The 18456-nt window shown below is 47.7% G+C and overlaps 1 protein-coding gene across 1 annotated transcript in view; it reads right to left on the bottom strand.

The window, feature by feature from the left end:
* Tbc1d22a (TBC1 domain family member 22A) overlaps nucleotides 1-10142 on the bottom strand; it is a 300861-nt gene extending 290719 nt beyond the window's left edge. The window contains exon 1 of the mRNA XM_041672324.1: nucleotides 9920-10142. Within this exon, the coding sequence (XP_041528258.1) occupies nucleotides 9920-9981 (62 nt within the window). The 5' untranslated portion in view covers nucleotides 9982-10142. The remainder of the gene's footprint in view (nucleotides 1-9919) is intronic.
* Between the last annotated feature and the right edge of the window lie 8314 nt (nucleotides 10143-18456).

Below are 18456 nucleotides of genomic sequence, written 5' to 3' on the forward strand. Positions count from 1 at the left end.
TTGTGGTCATATTAGATAATTCTGAATATGCATTCTAAAATCCTGAATGTCTGGGCTGCCTAGATGGCTCCTTGAGTAAGGAGAATGTTTACCACAGTAGATCTGAGCTTGAATCCCAGAACCTACCAGGTGGAAGGAGCTCAGCTTCCCAGACTTTGTCCTGTATGCCTCCCAGATGTGCGGTGATCTACCTACCTGCATGCACAAAAGCACCACACACAACTTGCTTACATGCTAGACATTTTAGATGGGTGGACTGTATGGTATGCAAATGTTATCGCTAAAACAATGGAAGGAGAAATGAGCTACGATGCTGTTACCACAGGCCAAAAAAAAAAAATCAGGGTACTTCACATGAAAAGAACAGAAACTTTATATCCACACACACACCCTCTGCAAAGCAGAAAAAGAAACTTAAAACGCACTCCTTAGTTACCAGAATGCACTGAGGGGCCATTAGTCATGCTCCATTGTCCACCCTGTATATAGCTTGATGATCCCAGAACAAAGCAGGCAAGAAGGGCTCCCCCAGGACGCAAGAGCAAGTGAAGTATATCACCAAGGCCACAGTGGCTACCCTGTTCCACAGCACAGCTCTCCAATGGAAGCAGGGCAAATAAGACAGAGGGCAGTAGATCACAGGGTGAGCCAGGGAAGGGCAGCGGAAGAGATGCTCAAGGAACAATGCCCTGAAGCAGATGCCTCACAGCTGCTAGCGGGATGGATAAAGTTTCTCTTTTTCAGCACAAGAGAACTCCATTAAAATGTCAGCTCAAAAAAAGGAAAAAAAAAATGAGGCAGTCGTGGCGCACACCTTTAATCCCAGCACTCAGGAGGCAAAGGCAGGTGGATCTCTGTAAACCTGAGACCAGCCTGGTCTACAAAGAAAGTTCCAAGACAGCCAAGGCTGTTACATGGATGGATGGATGGATGGATGGATGGATAAGACAGACAGGCAGACAGACAAATATAGAGAAAGCCAAAGAGTGGTGGCATACACTTTTAATCCAGCATTCGGGAGGCAGAGGCAGGTGGGTCTCTGAGTTAGAGACCAGTCTGCTCTACAGAGCAAATTCCAAGACTGTCAGAACTACACAGAGAAACCCTGTCTTGAGATGGGGGGGGGGGGGAGTCAGCTTAAGGAGGATAAATGAGAGAGCAAGGATGGGTAGGAAGTAATAATATAGCCCAAGAATAAGAGGTACCTCTAAGGACCTAGGGTGGGACAAGACAGGCTGGAGACACTGAAAAGAAAGGTCCTGAGGTGCATGCCAAAGGGCTTTGGACAAAGCAGTCTTAACTAGTCAGGAAAGAAAACACCAAGTACCAAGTTCCCCAGCTTGGCCTTCACTTGAGGAGCACCATAAACACTGTCTGCTCTGCATGGACCAGCTCATTGAAATCGTTCATCAGATACCACATACTAGCAGCACCCAATGCTAGTACCAAAGGGGGCAAGAAACAAGTGACATCCCTGTCATTTGGTCACTTTCACAAGGTGGACAATCTATTAGAACATAGCACAGTGAAGGAGGAATTCAGTGACAAAATCACAGGTTCCAACAAGAAGACAGCTCTCCTGACTGGTAAAGGCAGCTGTCCCTGATGCTAAGGTCCACCAAAGCACTTGTCCTTATCCAGGATCTGGTGCCTTTCTACTTGCACATCATATGTCCACAGTCAGCACCCCTCAACACCCTGCTCATCTCTATTCAGATGACAAGGATCAACATCATTTGTATGGCCCTGGAGTTCAAATGTTCAAAGAAAGATGCCTCTTCACACCAGCACTGCAACATATATAAGGCAACAAGCAGACACACAGCTTCTGGACCTCTGTCACTGAGTCTGCCTAGTGCACAGCTGGGCTTAGGCAGGCACAGTGTGAATGCAGAGAAAGGTAGCAGCTCAAGGCACGATGGGCAAGTCCTGTGCATACATCATGGCTGAGGTACATGGCAGAGGGTGAATCCTAGAATAGGCAAGTACATCCAGGAGGGGCTGTGGACAGAACCAATGCTCTAGTTGAATGTGCATACCCATAAGGGTCCAGCCGGCTCACAGAGGACCAGCAGCCTGGGGCCAGGGCTTGGCTTCCACACCACAGCGTATGTAAGGGACTCACTGCAAGGCCAGGCTCAGCCGCACTGTCTCTCCAGTCCCATCATCATCCTCAGCCCTGATGCACAACACATGAGAGAATCCACAGCTGTGCCCTGTTGTGACATTCAGGGCTAGGAGGGATGGGGCAGGGGAGACTTCCACACAGTCCCAAGAAAAGAGGAAACAGCACTTCAGAAAGGGAGAACAGAAAGGCTGGGGTACTTACTCACAGCAGAAGTCCCTAGCACAAGCCACAGGAATGGGAAGGACAGTGGTTCCACTCTCTTGGACCCTGTGACATCTCTGCCTGTTAGCTGTAACATGAACACCAGGATGAGCCTGGAAGAAGCTGCTTGCCTAATTTGGCAACCCCAGAAACACAGTCAAAAGCAGCCTGGCAGCTCAGGGGCTCAGTGCTTCCTGGGCTCTGAAAAGCTGGTGGGAGTCCAAGCTACCCCTGGGAGCACCAGTTCCAGTGGGCTGGGGTGAGTCGGCTCTCCTAGAGATGCACGGCTAGGGGATGAGGAGGGGATGAGAAGAGATGACAGTTGGGCACAGAGAAGACAGAGAGACTCCCCCAGTTCAAACCAAACAGTTCTGAGCAAGTGACTTGGCTTTGTTTAGTTGGCTTCAACTGTAAAGGGGAAAACCACAGACCCCTCCCCCATCAACCACTATGAGGACTGGACCAAGATAAGCACTCAGTAAACAATCCCACAAGCCCTGCCACCAGCACTGGGCACAGGCATAGCATGGGCACGCTCTAAGAATGAACTTTAGGGATCTATCCCTAGATTCTACACTAGAAGAAGGACATGATCATCACTGCTGCTCCTGAGGTTAAGAGATATTTCCCACATCCACTTTTGTGTGCAGTCCCTGCAGCCCCCTTAACGCTGGCAGAAAGCTTGGTCCCTGATGACGGACCCCGTCACAGAATGGCCTGCTCATGGCAGGTACTGAGAAGTGAAGGATGACTGTGGGTGAGGGGGGACGGGGACAGGGAACTAGGCTGCAGGAAGAGGAAGATCATCCTCTGGCCCGGATTCGTCCTGCTGCAGCATGGAGATCTGGGGAAGAGAGCAGAACAAGTCTCGCTGTCCTCATTCTGCCACACCCCTCTTTTTCCCTGGACACAGTAGGGAGCTGGGAATCCACGTGCTGTCCTTGTAGTTTATAAACTACATAAAAATCAAATAATCAAATAACACCAAATCAAAACATTACCAGGCTTTTGTTGCTGCGAATTGTGGAGAGAGGCCAGGGGCCTCACATGTGCCAAGCCAGGCAAATGTTCTTCTACCTGTGAGCAATACCCTAGCACAAGGGATTTTTTTTTTAATTTTTGTCTTCATTTTAAATTAATTCCAGTACCAATTTGCTATATTAACTATGCAAGGGAAAATATGACTCACATTTATTTTCAAAATGTTGCTGATGAAATGAGACATTTGACATGGCAAGATGAAGTTCTTACTAAGGGGTAGGAAAAAATTACATACACAGTAGAACCACCTGCTAGTGCTTCCACAGCCCCCAGTCACACAGACAACCCTCCACATATCAACAGGAACGTTCAGAGAAACCCGCTCCCCTGAACACAGTCCCTATGAGCTCTCCATGGCTTCCCCATAGGGACGCAAACTCCAGGGTTTCCCAGATTCTGAGAAACAGGAAAGTGGGGACCAACCAGGTACATAGCATTTCAAAGTCACAAGTCAGGAGACAGAGGTCTAAGAACACAGAAGGACAAGGGAGTCAGTCAAGGCCAACTGATTGACCATGTTGAACCCCCTGTCAGGTAACACGGTTGATTCACAGGTTCTAGAGATGGGGACACAGACCTTTGGGATCATGCACTAAGCCACATACTATTGATCTTGCCTACCCGACATCCAGGCCATCAGTGAATGTGCAAGTTCCATCTTTCAGAGCCTTGACCCTGTCCACTCCTCTCCAACAGCCTCTACCCTGTCCTCACTTCCTGCCTGATTCCTCTTGCCCACTCTGCAAGGCTGAGCAGTACTGTTGTCCACCATGCCCTGCTTATCATCCTTCAATACTCTCAAGACTCTGTATTCAAACCCAGATCTTCTCCACAGCTTCAAATGCCTCAAATGCTTTTACAGCCTGGAATGCTTGAGCTACTCTGATCCCTTCCCAGACACTGGTGTTCCCTGCAGCCCACCCTGCACCTCAGAGGGGCAGCCTGACTCCTTCACCACTTCCAGGTCCCAAGTTAGACAGAATGTCCTCAGAAGGGATGTGATCATTTCCCCTTGTAGGATGCTGGAATTTTGCCAACGGGCCCAAGTTATGACCTTCACAGAACTTCAGTCAGCATGCATATTCACATGTGCCCGGGCCCTTCTCCCACTGTCTCCATGGGCTGTATCTGCTGGTCCAGCAATAGGTCTCTGGTATGTCAAAGGTGCTCATACACGTCTGAATGGCCTCATTATTCCCAGCCCTCCTCCCTCTTCAGCTGGGCCTGAAACAGGTCTATTGAGCAGTTCATTTGCTCACACTCCCAAAGGTTCCAACAGTAGGGGCTGAAAGCTCTCTGGCCATGGCACTGAGGCTGCACCTCTGCCTTGGCCTGACCCAAGAATGCAGGACCTCGTCACAGTTTCTTGCCAACACTGCACTTCCAAATACCATCCCTCACCTACCCCAGCAACATGCATTCCCTACTGTAAACAAGGCTCAGAGTCAAGCAGAACCATGCTAAAACATTAAGCCCCAGCTCCACACTGAAAGACTGCCTCTGTTCTCAAACCCAATGTGTGGGGTTTTTTCTTGGCATTTAAAGTTAGTGTGGCAGGAATTCCAACTTTGATGATGGCAGAAAACAACAGTCCTTTAGGAGTCAACTGAGTCAATGGCTCCAGAAAGAACAGGCCCATAAGAGGCAAGGACCCAGGCCTTCTGATTCTTATCACCTGCCTACTGCCTTTCCCACTGAAATGACCACCACTCCTGTCCCTACTAAAAGTGTCCCAAGAGCCTCCTACCTGGTCCCTTGCTTATACCCTTCTCCCCTCTGTCTGTGTCTCTCTTCGCTAAAGCAACCCTGTTTCACAAAGGGCTGCCCCATCACACAGCTACTCAGGTCCTCCAAAGGCTCTCCACCCACTCAGAATGGAAGAGTAATAGCCCGCATCTTGCTTTGTCCGTATAACCCTGACCTCCCCTCAGCCTCAGCCACCTTGGTTCCTTGCTCCTGTCCTCTCACAGCAGCTGGGTTCGAGGAGAAAGATCTGTACTCAGAAGGCAACTTCTCAGGGAGAGGTCCCCGGTCACTGTTTCACCGTGAGACCCTCCCACCACACCTGGCTCTAAGCTATCCACCCTTCTTCCCTGCAGAGCTTTGATAGCGGTCACCACCTTTAAACTGTCAGCTCTGTATGGGCGGAACACAGACAGTGGTCACTTTTGTAGCTGGCAAGTAGCATGAGTTAAATAAAAATTAACTGGATGAATAACTTATCATGCTCTCAGATAATCAAAGAGATATCTATCTCTATGTGTCTCTTTAACCAGAAAGAATTAGGAAAGGAGTTAGGCTGTGTTAGACAGTTTTATGTCACTTGACACAAGCAAAGTTATTTAAAAGAAGGATGCCTCAATTAAGAAAATGCCTCTATAAGATTTGGCTGTAAGGCATTTGTTTGTTTGTTTTTCGAAGCTGGGTTTCTCTGTGTGACAGCCCTGGCTGTCCTGGAACTCCATTTGTACACCAGGCTGTTCTTGAACTCACAGCTGAGATTAAAGAAATGTGTCACCAAGTCCAGCTTGTAGGGCATTTTCTTAATTAGTGATTAAAGGGGCAGGGCCCAGCCCATTGTGGGTGGTGACACCCAGGGCTGTTGATACTGGGTTCTATAAGCAGGTGGAGCAAGCCATAGTGAGCAAGTCAGTAAGCAGCACCCTTCCATGGCCTCTACAACAGCTTGTGCCTTCAGCTTCCTGCCCTGTTTGAATTCCTGACTTCCTTCGATGATGAACAGTGATATAAAAGTATAAGCTTCTTTCCTCCCCAACTTGCATTTCGGTCATAGTGTTTTGCTGTAGCAAAAGAAACCCTAACTAAGACACAGATCAAGCAAATTTTCTCTTGGCTCCCATGGCCACCTGATCAATGTAGCCTCCTCCCACTACAGACACAGAAACAAATAGCTCCAGGAACGGCATACATTGGAGACTAACACATAGATCACAGGAAGAGATGTTAAAACCCAGTCAGCTCCCTAGCATTCTGGTAGAAAGTATAGTCTTTCTGTATGTGAGCACATCCAGAAAAGGAAATTCTAAAAAAGACTCACTCAAAACACACATCCAAAGACCAGGAAGTACAAATATCAGAAGCTCTTACAGGAAGACCATATCTCATGCAGCTCTTGTTCTCACTCTAGGCTAATGTGAGAGACAGCTGGGATCAGCCACTATTCCTCAGTCTTTAACAATGAAGACGGGGGGGGGGGGGGGGTACTTCCTAAACAGGCAGAGCTGTGGCCTAGTGAAAAAGCCAGTATGTGAAAAGGTGCCTGAGTCCCAACCGCAGAGAAACCAGCAAGGCATTAAGGAAGCAGGCTGCAGATGCAGTGTGGAGAGTAAAAGGAGGGAAGGAACATTCCAGTCAGCTACATGAGCATGAAAATGGAAAGCTAGTACCACACGGAATGTGGAAGGCCCTAAAGTCGAAGCTCATCATGCATTGCTAAGGGCACATAAAGAGAATGAGCAGGAGATGGAGCTATACAGCTGAGCAGCGGCCAGGTTAGAAAGGTGAGAGACAGCACAAAGAAACGCCTGTGCGTGACACGCATTTCTACAGAAGCAGCCAAGGGGTTTTAAACCCAACCTGCCTTGGTGAGTGTTACCTAGAGGACAAAGCCACGTTTTGCAAATGACAAATCCCTGGCAGACAAAATACTGGTGGAGCACCAAGGCCTTGCTGGAACCCCATCCAACATCTGCACTAGCAAGGAACTGACAGGGGTTCTGTTCTGCAGAGCTCCCTTCACTGTCTGGAACTCTGAGGTAAGATTCTGTGTCTCCTCAGGCTTCTCCTCAGGGCTCCCTGGTGGCAGACAATAAACACAAGGCCCACTGAAAGAGCAGGCAACACCCTGGGAGCCTGGCCTAGCTCTCTGCCAGCATTGCACGACGCAGGTGAAAACCCAGAGTGTGGGCATTCAAGAAGAAATGGGGCACACCTCTGAACATTCTCCTTCAGACTTTCAGGCTGTCACCCAAAACAGGAACACTGCCACAAGGGAGAGCTACAGGACAACACAGAGGCTGCACAGGTTCTCTGCAGGGTCCAGCCTCTCCCCTGCCCTGTCCTCAGCAGCAGCCTCTAGCAAGTCACAAGATTCCCCATCAATTCTGTGACATGGGAGCTCTTCTCAAACGTATATGATATTGCCGGGTGGTGGTGGCGCACGCTTTTAATCCCAGCACTCGTGAGGCAGAGGCAGGCAGATCCTTGTGAATTCGAGGCCAGCCTGGTCTACAAGAGCTAGTTCCAGGACAGGCACCAAAGACACAGAGAAACCCTGTCTTGGAAAAAAACAAAAAGAAAGAAAAAAGTACATGATAGGAGGCTGGAGAAGTGGCTCAGAGGTTAAGAGCACTGGCTGCTCTTCCAGAGGCCCTGAGTTCAATTCCCAGCAACCAAATGATGGCTCACAACCATCTGTAATGAGATCTGATACCCTCTTCTGTTATGCAGGCATACATGCAGGCAGAACACTGTATATATAAAACATAAATAAATCTTTTAAAAAAATTAAAAAGTACCTGATATGATGCAGCTTGGCACGAAAGCCAAGTGGAAAGAAATCTGTCTTTGGTAATGTGGGGTCACACTGAAAAGACTGGGATTGTATTAGTTTCCTATAACAAACAACCATAAAGATAGGAGCTTAAAGAGGTAGAAATGCGTTCTCTTTTGGGTCGTTAAACCAAGGTGTCAGCAGACTATGCAGTCAGTGAGGGCTGTTTCCTTCCACTTCTAGCTTCTGCTGGTTGCCAGCCTTCCCGGGCTTTGACTTGTAAATACATCACTCCAATCTCTGCTTTCGCCTTGGCAGGGTCATCTTCCTTATTTCTGTCTCTCTCTGTATCTAAAGTTCCACCTTCTTACGGGAACCAGAGACTGAATCAGGGATACCCAATGGAAGTATGACCTCATCTTAGCTCAGCGACATCTACAAAGACCCTTACTTCCAAGCAAGGTCACAGTCTTAGTTCCATCTGTACAAGTATAAGGGACAAGACTATTTAACACAGTGCAATGACAAACTACCATGCCAGGTGTAGAGACATGTATACCAGGATACTGACACAGGAGAGTAACAAGCTCAAGGCCAGCCTGTAGTACAAAAGAGACCCTATCTCAAAACACATATAAACACACACACACACACACACACGCACACACGCACACACGTACGCGCGCACACACACATCTTTGATGAAAAAGTTCATTGGCTTCTATAACTCCACACAGTAACTCCATTGTTTTTATATCTCAGTTGACTCTCAGTTAAGTGTGAATTAGTTCACGCTTAAGGAGAACCAAAGCCTCAAGATGTAAAGGCAAAAGTCACACTGCCATGTGGCTCTTTTTATATAGACACTAGGCTCTTCATGTTTGTCCCTGTGACAGTAGGCCCTCCTCCTCACTATTATCCCAGTATCTTCCACTTGTCTCAAACTATGAGACATCGGTTTGTATAACAGTTCTTAACTGTTCGAGCCTGGTCCTGATACAGTAAAAAAAAAAAAATACAGTATCTGAGCACTTCTCAGGACTTACTCCTTCTCCCGATCACTGTGGCCCTTCAATCAGTAACTCCGGCTACCTCCCAACCACTCTGAAAGTACATTTTATGGCTGAACACAATGAATGTCAAAGTTTACAATTTTAACACTCACACAATGGCGTCTCTTGTGAAGTGCAGGAGCACAGCCCATTTTCTTTGCTACTGAATGGCTCTATTTAAGTTACTTCAATGTCAAAATCGGAAGGGCTGAAAGGATGGCTAACGTCAGAATCTTAGGTTTCAGTATCTCAGGCTTTGGTTTGGGAACAAAATAAACTACGTTTGAAATCTTGAGGTGCGCTTGTCTGAAACACGGTCTAGTCCGTGGCTGACTTGAGCTTAGGTATTTTCTGTGCACTGTGTCTTCATTCCCTAAGACCTGGAGAGGCGTCAGGCCATAACCAATCGCAGAAGGACTTTGGAGCTCTATAGCTTCCAGACTGCACCCAGGTATCTGTTTCCTGCTGCTGTCAGAAGATTAGAGTCTAGAGCCAGAAGGTGGGAACAGACAAATTCACAAGGGGCTTTCTCGCCCAAAGCAAAAGCATCAGCCCACCAGAGACAAGAAAGCCATCAAGTGGTCAAAATCACCAAACACCCTGCAGAGACCAACATCCCCGGCAGACGCTGCCTCTCCCCGGCCAGTTTCCTGACTCCATCAAATTCTCCGGGGCATGACCCGCGTCAGTTCCTTCCACCTTCCCCAGGGAGCCAAAGAGTTTCGCAGAAGAGAACCTGTCAGGCTCTGGAGACACTTGGGGTCAGTTCCTCGTCCTCCTCGCTCCTAGGTGCGGCCACTGTCACCTCCCAGACCCCATGCCCCCACTGCCGACCCCATACCCCGAGCCCCTCACATCGCCCCAGTTTCCTCGGAGGTCAGGTTCCCCTCCTCAGACCCCTACTCCACCAGCCGTCCAACAGGACAGCACAGCCACCTGACCTCTGACCCCTGACCCTGACCCGGCCCTCCCCGTCACACCCACCTGCCCGGGACCTTGCTGTTGCTGCGCTTCCAGAACTGCTTCCTGGCCCCGTCGCTGGCCATGGTCCCTCCTCATCCCTCAGATTCGCAACCCTGACACCCGAGCGCTGTCGGTCCACCCCCGGAAGCCCTCTCCGGTGCCCCGGTGGCCCCCACGGCGATACCAGGACTCCCGAGCGTAGACCCGAGAGGCGCTTCCGCCTCCGTCCGGAAGTTGTGACTCGTCGCTTCCGGAAGTCCCGCCTTTGCCGCGGCTGCTGCGCTCATTGATGCCGTGAAAAAGCGACGCTGGGAAGTGCGTGGGAGTTGTGCAGTCTAGCAAGCCGAGCCTTCGATTTGCGCGTGCTCTGCTTGTTGCGTTGGGAGCTATCCGGCTTGCGGCAAGGGCTGAGGTCGCCGGATCCCCGCCTCCGACCCTAAGGGCGAGCGGCCGGCCATGAACTCGGGAGCCGCGTGCATCTGGCGTCCGATTCTGCCTTTGTTTGCTCGCAGCCGACTAGCATTGACCCGAGGTCAGTAAACACCGACGCGGTGAAATGAAGAAAGCAACTACCACCGGAGCACATCAGAGGCGATGGGGCATATCCGCCCGGATTCAGCTGAAGAACGAATAGGCACGAAGGCATGAGGAATCAGTCATCTTGCCGGTGCTCGTGCCCCTCAAACTAAGTCCGAAGTAAAGTATGCTTTAATTGTGAGATACATCCAATATCCAAAAGCTTAGCATGGAAATATTAATTTTCTAATTTCTTATTGAATGATAATTTATATATATTGGGTTCCGCAGAAAAATAGTTTTAAATTTGCTTTTATGTTTCTTTTTGCTGTGGAACATAGCTACCAGAAAGCTTGAAAGTACTTATGTGATTGGTGTTTAATTTCTATGATCTTAGAATCAAGGCTGAGGGGTGAGAGGCTGACATGTCAGGTCAGAGCTTTAGTGTAGCAATGGCAATGCCAACTGCCAGAAGTCTTTTAACGCCACCCCTCCCCCATGCACCCTGTTAGGCGTGATACTCAAGGTCTCCTGTACGCTAAACAAGCACTCTACCACCCTTTTTCCCTTATGTTGTGGTCTCCCTGTTTAACCCAGGCTCTGACTATATTCGCAGAGACCTGGACCTCTAAACACACTGGCGAGTGGTGTTGATTAGCACTTGATGGATGCAAGAAATCCCACTAAAGTATTTTGTATACATTAGCCCAGATGCGTGCCAGACTCATCCTCGGTAATCAGCAGAATGAATGGCTCCGCAGTGCACTCTGTAGCTCTCAACTTTGTACCGATTCTTCGAAGCATACCGCACCTCCTTATAAACTGCAACATCTACCTGACTCCGCCTTTACTTCACACAAAGGAGTGGCTCCTATTCCTTTTTTCATTTCCTGCACAGTGATGGCCTCAGGACCTGAAATAGTACACGGTGAATGTTTGCCACCTGATGACAACTATAGGGCTCTTCGGGGATCCCGTTTGACACAGGCAGGAAACACCAGGGACAATGTCAACAGACCCTGTGTGATCCCTTCAGACACAACCCTTAGAGCATAGTTTCGGGTCCTCCCAGGAACCCTGTTTCTAGCAGACCCTGGAATTTGAGAGATTTGGCAGTTGGGTGTGCTCACTTCAGAGATTATCATGGCCTTTGCTAAAGGATGACACACAAACTGCTGTGTTTCTCCGTGTCTGTACATGTGAAGATGCATGTGCAGGCCGAAGACAGTAGTCGACATCAGGTGTCTTCCAGTACTGGATCAGGAGACCAGGCTGAGGAACAGCCAGGCTCTGCCCTTCTCCCCAAATAGATTTCTTACCGCAGGAATGTGAACATCTGACTTGTCTACTCTTGCACGGGTCCCAATGCTGACTCCACACTGCTATCCCTTATTCAACCTATCCTTCTACATTCTCCTTTTGAATCCCACATATGCCCTTCCTGTAGCCATTACTGAAGATTCCCCACCTCAGCTTTGTCTTTGTAACTGTCAGTCATGACACTGCTGTCCTCTATCACCAAGGTTTGGCCCTTGCTTCTTTACCAACCCGCTTCATCTATGAACATGTGTTCTCTAACAAAGAGCCTGATTTGTAAACTTAGCCAAACCAGTCATCTCACTGTCACTCCCTGCCCACAAGACAGCATATAGAAAAGCCTGGGGTGTGTGTATGCGCTGGTGATGACTGGACTTAAGGTGCCACTTGCACACCCAACACATCACTAACAGCTGTTGAGTCCCACTGTGGTCTTTCGGCTTTATGTTTCTTTCTGCTCTTGTGCTTCCTCCTAGCCCTGCTGGCTTTTTTCTTTTTAAATATTAGTATAAATCAGATTGAACTGGAGAGAACCCAGTCTTTGGTGTTGCCCAAAGGGGTTCCTTGGAGGCTACTAGGACCCATCTCTGGGAAGGTCTCACGATGAGGTCAGAAAGATCCCTGGAGCATTTTTTTTTTTTTGAAGTCAGGGTCTATGTAGACCAGACTGACTTTGAATTCACTGAGATCTTCCTGTCTCTGGTTCCCAATTGCTGGAATTAAAAGTGTGTACCACTATGCCTGGCCCCAGTGGCCTGCGAGAACTTCACCAGGGGAGGATTCTAAGACTTTTTCTCTCAGTACTGGGAACAAAACCCAAGGCATTGCGCTGTTCCACTTCGTTTCCAGTCTCTTATATGTTAATTCTATTGATGGAGGGCCTGGCCATTATAGGCCAAGTTGATCTTGAACTTGAGGATCCTTCACCTGCATCCTCTGGTGGCCGGGATTACACACCTGGGCTCAGGTTTGTCTATTTTAAAAACATGAAACACTAGGATGGTGAGACAGCTCATACCGTTAGTGCTCGTGGTATAAACGTAAGGACCTGAGTTGGGGTTCTTAGCATTCATATGAAAGCCTGGTGTGTTCTAGAACCTTAATGCTGGGTGGGCAGAGAAAGGGAGCTCCCTAGAATAGTCTAGGCAAATGATGAGTGCCAGGTGTAGAGAAAATTCGTTGTAGGCTTGAGACTGCTTGTTTGTTTCCCGGCCGCCCAAACCCGAAATAATCACACAGAAACTATATTAATTAAACACTGCTTGGCCTATTACTTAGGCATATTGCTAGCTAGCTCTTATATCTTACATTAACATTTTTCTGTTATTATAGGAGCAAGGTTCCAGCGGGCCTCCCCCAGTTGTCTTTCTCCTCCGGACTAGGCGTCTCTTTGACTCCACTTACTCTCTCTCTCCATCTCTGTTCAGATTTTCCACCTGGCTTTATTCTGTTAAGCCATTGGCTGAAAGCAGCTTCTTTATTAACCAATGGCAATAAAACATATTAACAGCATACAGAAGGGAATCCCCTTTCCTGTCTAATTAAAAAGGGAAGTTTTAACTTTTACATGTAACAAAACCGTGAGAAAGATAAGTTGGCAAGCAATAGTGGAAGACATCTGATGTAGATGACTGGCTTCTGTTCACACATGTGCACATGTACAAACATGGGGGAACACAGCAGTCTGTGTGTCGTCCTTTTACAGAGGCCATGATAATGTCTGAAGTGAGCACACCCAACTTTTCATTTCTACTCTCCTGCCTCAGCCTCTTGAGAAGCTGGGGTTACAGCTCTGAGCCACTAAAATTTTCTTTCAGGGAACACTCTAGGATATGCTAGGAAATGGTTATTAATCTAGCTTTGCTAGATCTCTCAAATTCCAAGGTCTGCTAGAAACAGGATTCCTGGGAGGACCCCCCACTCCCACCCCTTACATATCTGTGACTGTAGGTGAGACACAGCTGTTGCGTGGCAGCCATCAGTGACTCACATTCACTGGTTTTTAGGTGTGCAAATCAAAAGCAACAATATACTGTCTGACAAGGAAAAGATTGGTTAAAAAAAAAAAACTGAATGCCAAGACTGATGTGGGTTTGTAAACAAAGACAAGCTTTTATGGCCTGCAGGAGGGGATCAAATGCATTCAATAACTTTGGCCATTTAGAAATTTCTAGCTGATAAAGATATTCTGCAACTCAGCAGTTTCCCTCAGGGTATGTACCCTGGAACAGAGCACCCAGCTGTGCAAAGAAAAGACGGTTCATTGCATCTTCTCACCCAGTGGAGGTGGAGGATGGGAAAAAGCAATCAAAATGTCATCTGCAGGAGAGTTGACAAATCAGTTCCCTGGTAAAATACTCCGTGGTAATAAAAAATAAATTGCTTTTACATACATCAACATTAATTTCTCACTGTTGAGACAAAAGTCTATAATGGATGCATATGGCACAATACCATTTAGTAGTATTGTGTTTTATTAATATCACTTTTTAAAAGCATAAGAATGCTGAAAGCCAAATTCAGGAAAATGTTTGCCTCTGGGTGTTGCAACAGTAATGAGAAAATTCATAGGTTTTCTTATGCTGTTGTGCGTGCTCTCTTAAGACAAACTACATTCAGGTGTTTGTTGCAGTCTGTATGATTTTTACACATTTACAACCATTTGAGCTCCCACCCCGCTATGCACTGAGCTGTTTTGAACTTAGGGGTAAGGAAGGCAAATTCAAATAATGCAGCCGAGAATGGGCAGAGTTTGCTGAGAGGCTTTGGGGAAGGGAGGATGCTCACGCTGGGACTCTTGTGACCATTGCTTAAGATTGAGATTGAATAGGTGAGACAGGACAAAAATGCAAGGACTGTCATTGCTTAAGAGAAGAATCTGAACTAGTGGTAACAAATGTCTCAGAGTAGCTGGGGTTTGGTACAGGCTGGATTCCATGGGAGGAAGACAGATCCTGGTGTGCAAGTAGTTTTTTGGAGAAGAAAGGTTGAGCTGTGACCAGCTGCAATGGAGGCACTGTAACAGTCCCCACCACTACCATAAAACTCAGCGTGCAGACAGTACCACCTGCCAAAACAAAAATACCTAATCCATCAGAGCTCTGGGAAAGTCTCTTGCTTTTTGGCTTCTGTGGTTCTGCTTCTGGCTAACTGAACTGAAGTATGTCAACCCAGGGTATGGATTTTGTGCTTGTGGGAGAATTCTGAACATCCAGTGTAATTGCCAGCTGGCTAATAAAGACTTTTCTATTGACTTAAACCATGTCTGAGTAGTCTTCCATGATGGAATCCTCACAACACCACCAAACAGAAGGGATGGTCTACATTAACAGCAGTTGATAGAGCACATAGATGGTCATGGGAAGTGGCTTGCCCAAAGAAGGGAGCATATCATCTGGGGGAGCCTTCTCTAAGGCTTCTAATTGTCATTCAGCCAAGGACAGTTCCCAAGGAGGGCTTCATCCATGAGCCATCAGTAATCAGCATTCCAGCACTGAGAGTCCTAAAATGGGCTCTGCACAGCATCTATGACAACCTCTCTTGACCTCAAACAAGCTCAGCCACTGGGAGGAGTGTTTGCAGGATTCCAGATGACCTACTTTAGTGAGGAGCAGGCCCTCGTGGCCACCACTATTATTGCCCCAGAGGAGTGCTCCCACCCCACCCTTCTATTGAGTCAGCACCTCTATTGCAGGCGGCTCATCTGGTGGAGTGACCCACATTTCCATCCTGAGTTTCCAGAGCCCCTTGTCACCAGGCCCTTCTCAGGCGTGGTTCTGTGCTTGGCCCATGGCCTTCAGAGTTGGGTGGGAGAGTGTTCTCTTCCTCAGTGTCACAGAAGAGCTAAGCCTCACCATGCATTAGCATCCCTGACACCTCACAACAAGACAGTTATTCCTTTCCTGGCCTTCTGGTCGCTTGACAGCGAGCGTGATTTCAGCAAGAGGCATCTGTAACTGAAAAGTTTATGAGACTTCCTGACTCCCTTTAAGAAGCGAATGTACTGTGTCCTGCAGAGATCAAGACTGCCAGAACAGTGAAGACAGACGCAAGTTTCAGTGATTTCTGCCCTAATCTGCTTTCTATTACTGTGATAAATATCATGATCAAAAAGCAACTTGGGAAAGAAAAGGTTGGTTTGGCTTACTCGGCCCAGTCAGTCCACGGTGGAGGGAAACCAAGGCAGGAGTTGAAGCGAAGACCGTGGAGGAACACTGCTTCCTCGTTTGTTTTCCATTGCTCATTCAACCTGCCTTTTTTTATACAGCCTAGGACCACCAACCCTGGGGTGGCAGCACCCACAGTGGGATGCACCCTCTCTCATCTTTAGTCATTAATCAGAAAAATAGTCCACAGACTAGTCTGCTGGTCAACCTGATGAATGCAGTTCCTCCATATTGAGATTCCCCCCTCCTAGTTTGTCATATTGACAAAAACTAACCAATATAGTGACGATAAGAGAGGCCACTCCTACCTCTTCTCCTGGCTCCCACTGCCAAGTTTACTACTCAGGAAACTTGGGGCTCCTTGAGGTGAGCCCCGCTTCGGCCTAAACAGGTACTACAATGTGCCACAGAACCAATAGTTAGGGCCTCACTGCCATCACCTCTTCATTTCAAAGTCGGTGTTTTGGTCCAGTACAAGGCTACACTCAGACTCTCATGGGTAGATCAGATACACTGAAGCCCTCAGAGTCCATGCCAATAAATCAATCACCTCAAAACTACCACAGAAGTGCAAGTGATTCTGGGAAATGCAGTCTCCAGACTGGGTGTTTCCACTTGAAACTGTTGAGTGGATGAATGGCTGCCATCAAACCATAGCAGGTCTGTGCCACACTGATGGAGCGCAGCAGCAAATCTCCCAAGTTAAACGGAGAGTGTCTGCTAAGCCGGAACATGCTGGAAGAGCCGAGCCTTTTCAATCAGTCACAGGAGTAGCAGAGGCACACAAGCCACAGCCACTCCACAGCAGCTTCCATCGGTTCAGGCCATCTCTCTGATTGGCACACCCATCCTATTTTCCCCTTTTACCCACCGAGTATCCACGGATACCTTCGGGGCCATTATCAGATCATTACAGAGATTCAGGCCTCTCTGAACAAGGTGATAAACATAAATATTTAGAAAGCAGTTTGACAACATGTCCATTTAGCAAAAGAGCAGTAGTAGGGTTTCCCCTAGGGCCTATGACCTCCCTAGCCATGGACCTTTGACCGTGTTTACAGTACCAGGCATGAATTCCATCCTGTGTAGCAGGCCTCAAGTCTAATTTTAAAAGTGGCTGGCCACCCCATAACAGTCTTGCTGCTATTGCACGAGTGGGCACAGCTTTCCTGGCAGATCTGGTACTGTAGGGTCTACCTGTGACAAAGCTTGGGATGCTCAAACAGTTCTTCTTTATCTCTGGCTGTTGTATCCTCTGTACATTCTTTTTTTTGTTTTGTTTTGGTTTTTTTTTTTTTCGAGACAGGGTTTCTCTGTGGCTTTGGAGCCTGTCCTGGAACTAGCTCTTGTAGACCAAGCTGGTCTCGAACTCACAGAGATCCGCCTGCCTCTGCCTCCCGCGTGCTGGGATTAAAGGCGTGCGCCACCACCACCACCCGGCTCCTCTGCACATTCTGCTCAAGAATTGCAACCCAAGGCCCCTCAGAGACTTACACACCTGCATTTTCTCCATAGGAGCTGGCAGACTTCTGCGGCCGCTGCCCAGTAAGGAGGATGTTACAGTTTGGAAGTGATATGTTCCCCCTGCCTGTTCGTGTGTGTGAATCCTTGGCCCCAGAGGATGGTGGCTTTAGGGAAGCATGTCATTGGGAGTGGACTTTATGGATTTAGCCTGGTCCAAGCTCTCTCCACTTCCTAGTTACCTATGCAATGCAATCAGTCTAGGGCCAATCTTACCATACCCTCTCAAACCATGAGTCAAGATCAAGCCTTCCTCCCTTAAATTGGGTGTTCTATTCACTATAACAAAGCCAGGAAGCATGTGGGGAAGACTTTGTCAGTGTGACAAAGGCTTGTCAAAAATACAATAGAATAGAATAGAAAAAAAAATATTTAAGTTCCACGTCTGAAGAGAAGTTAGTATGCACAAATCTTGTAAGTAAGAAGGTCAAAGAGTCCCAGCAGGAAATAGATGTGATTTTTATAATTAAGTATGCATTTTAAGACTTGTGCTAAACAAGCAAGATATTCAAGCAAGAAATACAAATTCTTAGCAAATAAAAACTGGGCATATGGCACACACCTGTAATGTCAGCACCAAGGAAGCAGAAACAGGAGGAGCCTGAGTTCAAGGACTGCCTTTGTTTTACAAATGAAATTGTTTAAGCCAGGCCTTGGCGTTAAGATAGTCTCAGCACTCAGGAAGGTGGGGTAGGAGGATCCTAGATACAAAGCAAGCCAGGGTTGCAGAATGAGTTCAAGACCAGTGTGGGCTACAAAGTGAGACCATGTCTCAGAAAGAAAATGAAACTTAAAAATAAATAAATAGAAAATACATGAAATAGACTTCATATCAAGATTGACAAAGATGAGAAAGAATAATGTGTAGCCAGGTATGGTGGCACAAACCTTCAAACCTAGCTTCCCAGGAGGCTGAGGCAAGAGGATTGTAGGTTCAAGGCCAGCCTGGGCTACTTAGCAAGACCCTGTCTCAAAAGTTTAAAGTTTAGGGGCTGGAGAGATGGCTCAGAGGTTAAGAGCATTGCCTGCTCTTCCAAA

Source organism: Microtus oregoni, unplaced genomic scaffold (assembly GCF_018167655.1).
Source record: "Microtus oregoni isolate MIOR12 unplaced genomic scaffold, Mior012 000022F_ref0000154, whole genome shotgun sequence".
NCBI lineage: Eukaryota > Metazoa > Chordata > Mammalia > Rodentia > Cricetidae > Microtus > Microtus oregoni.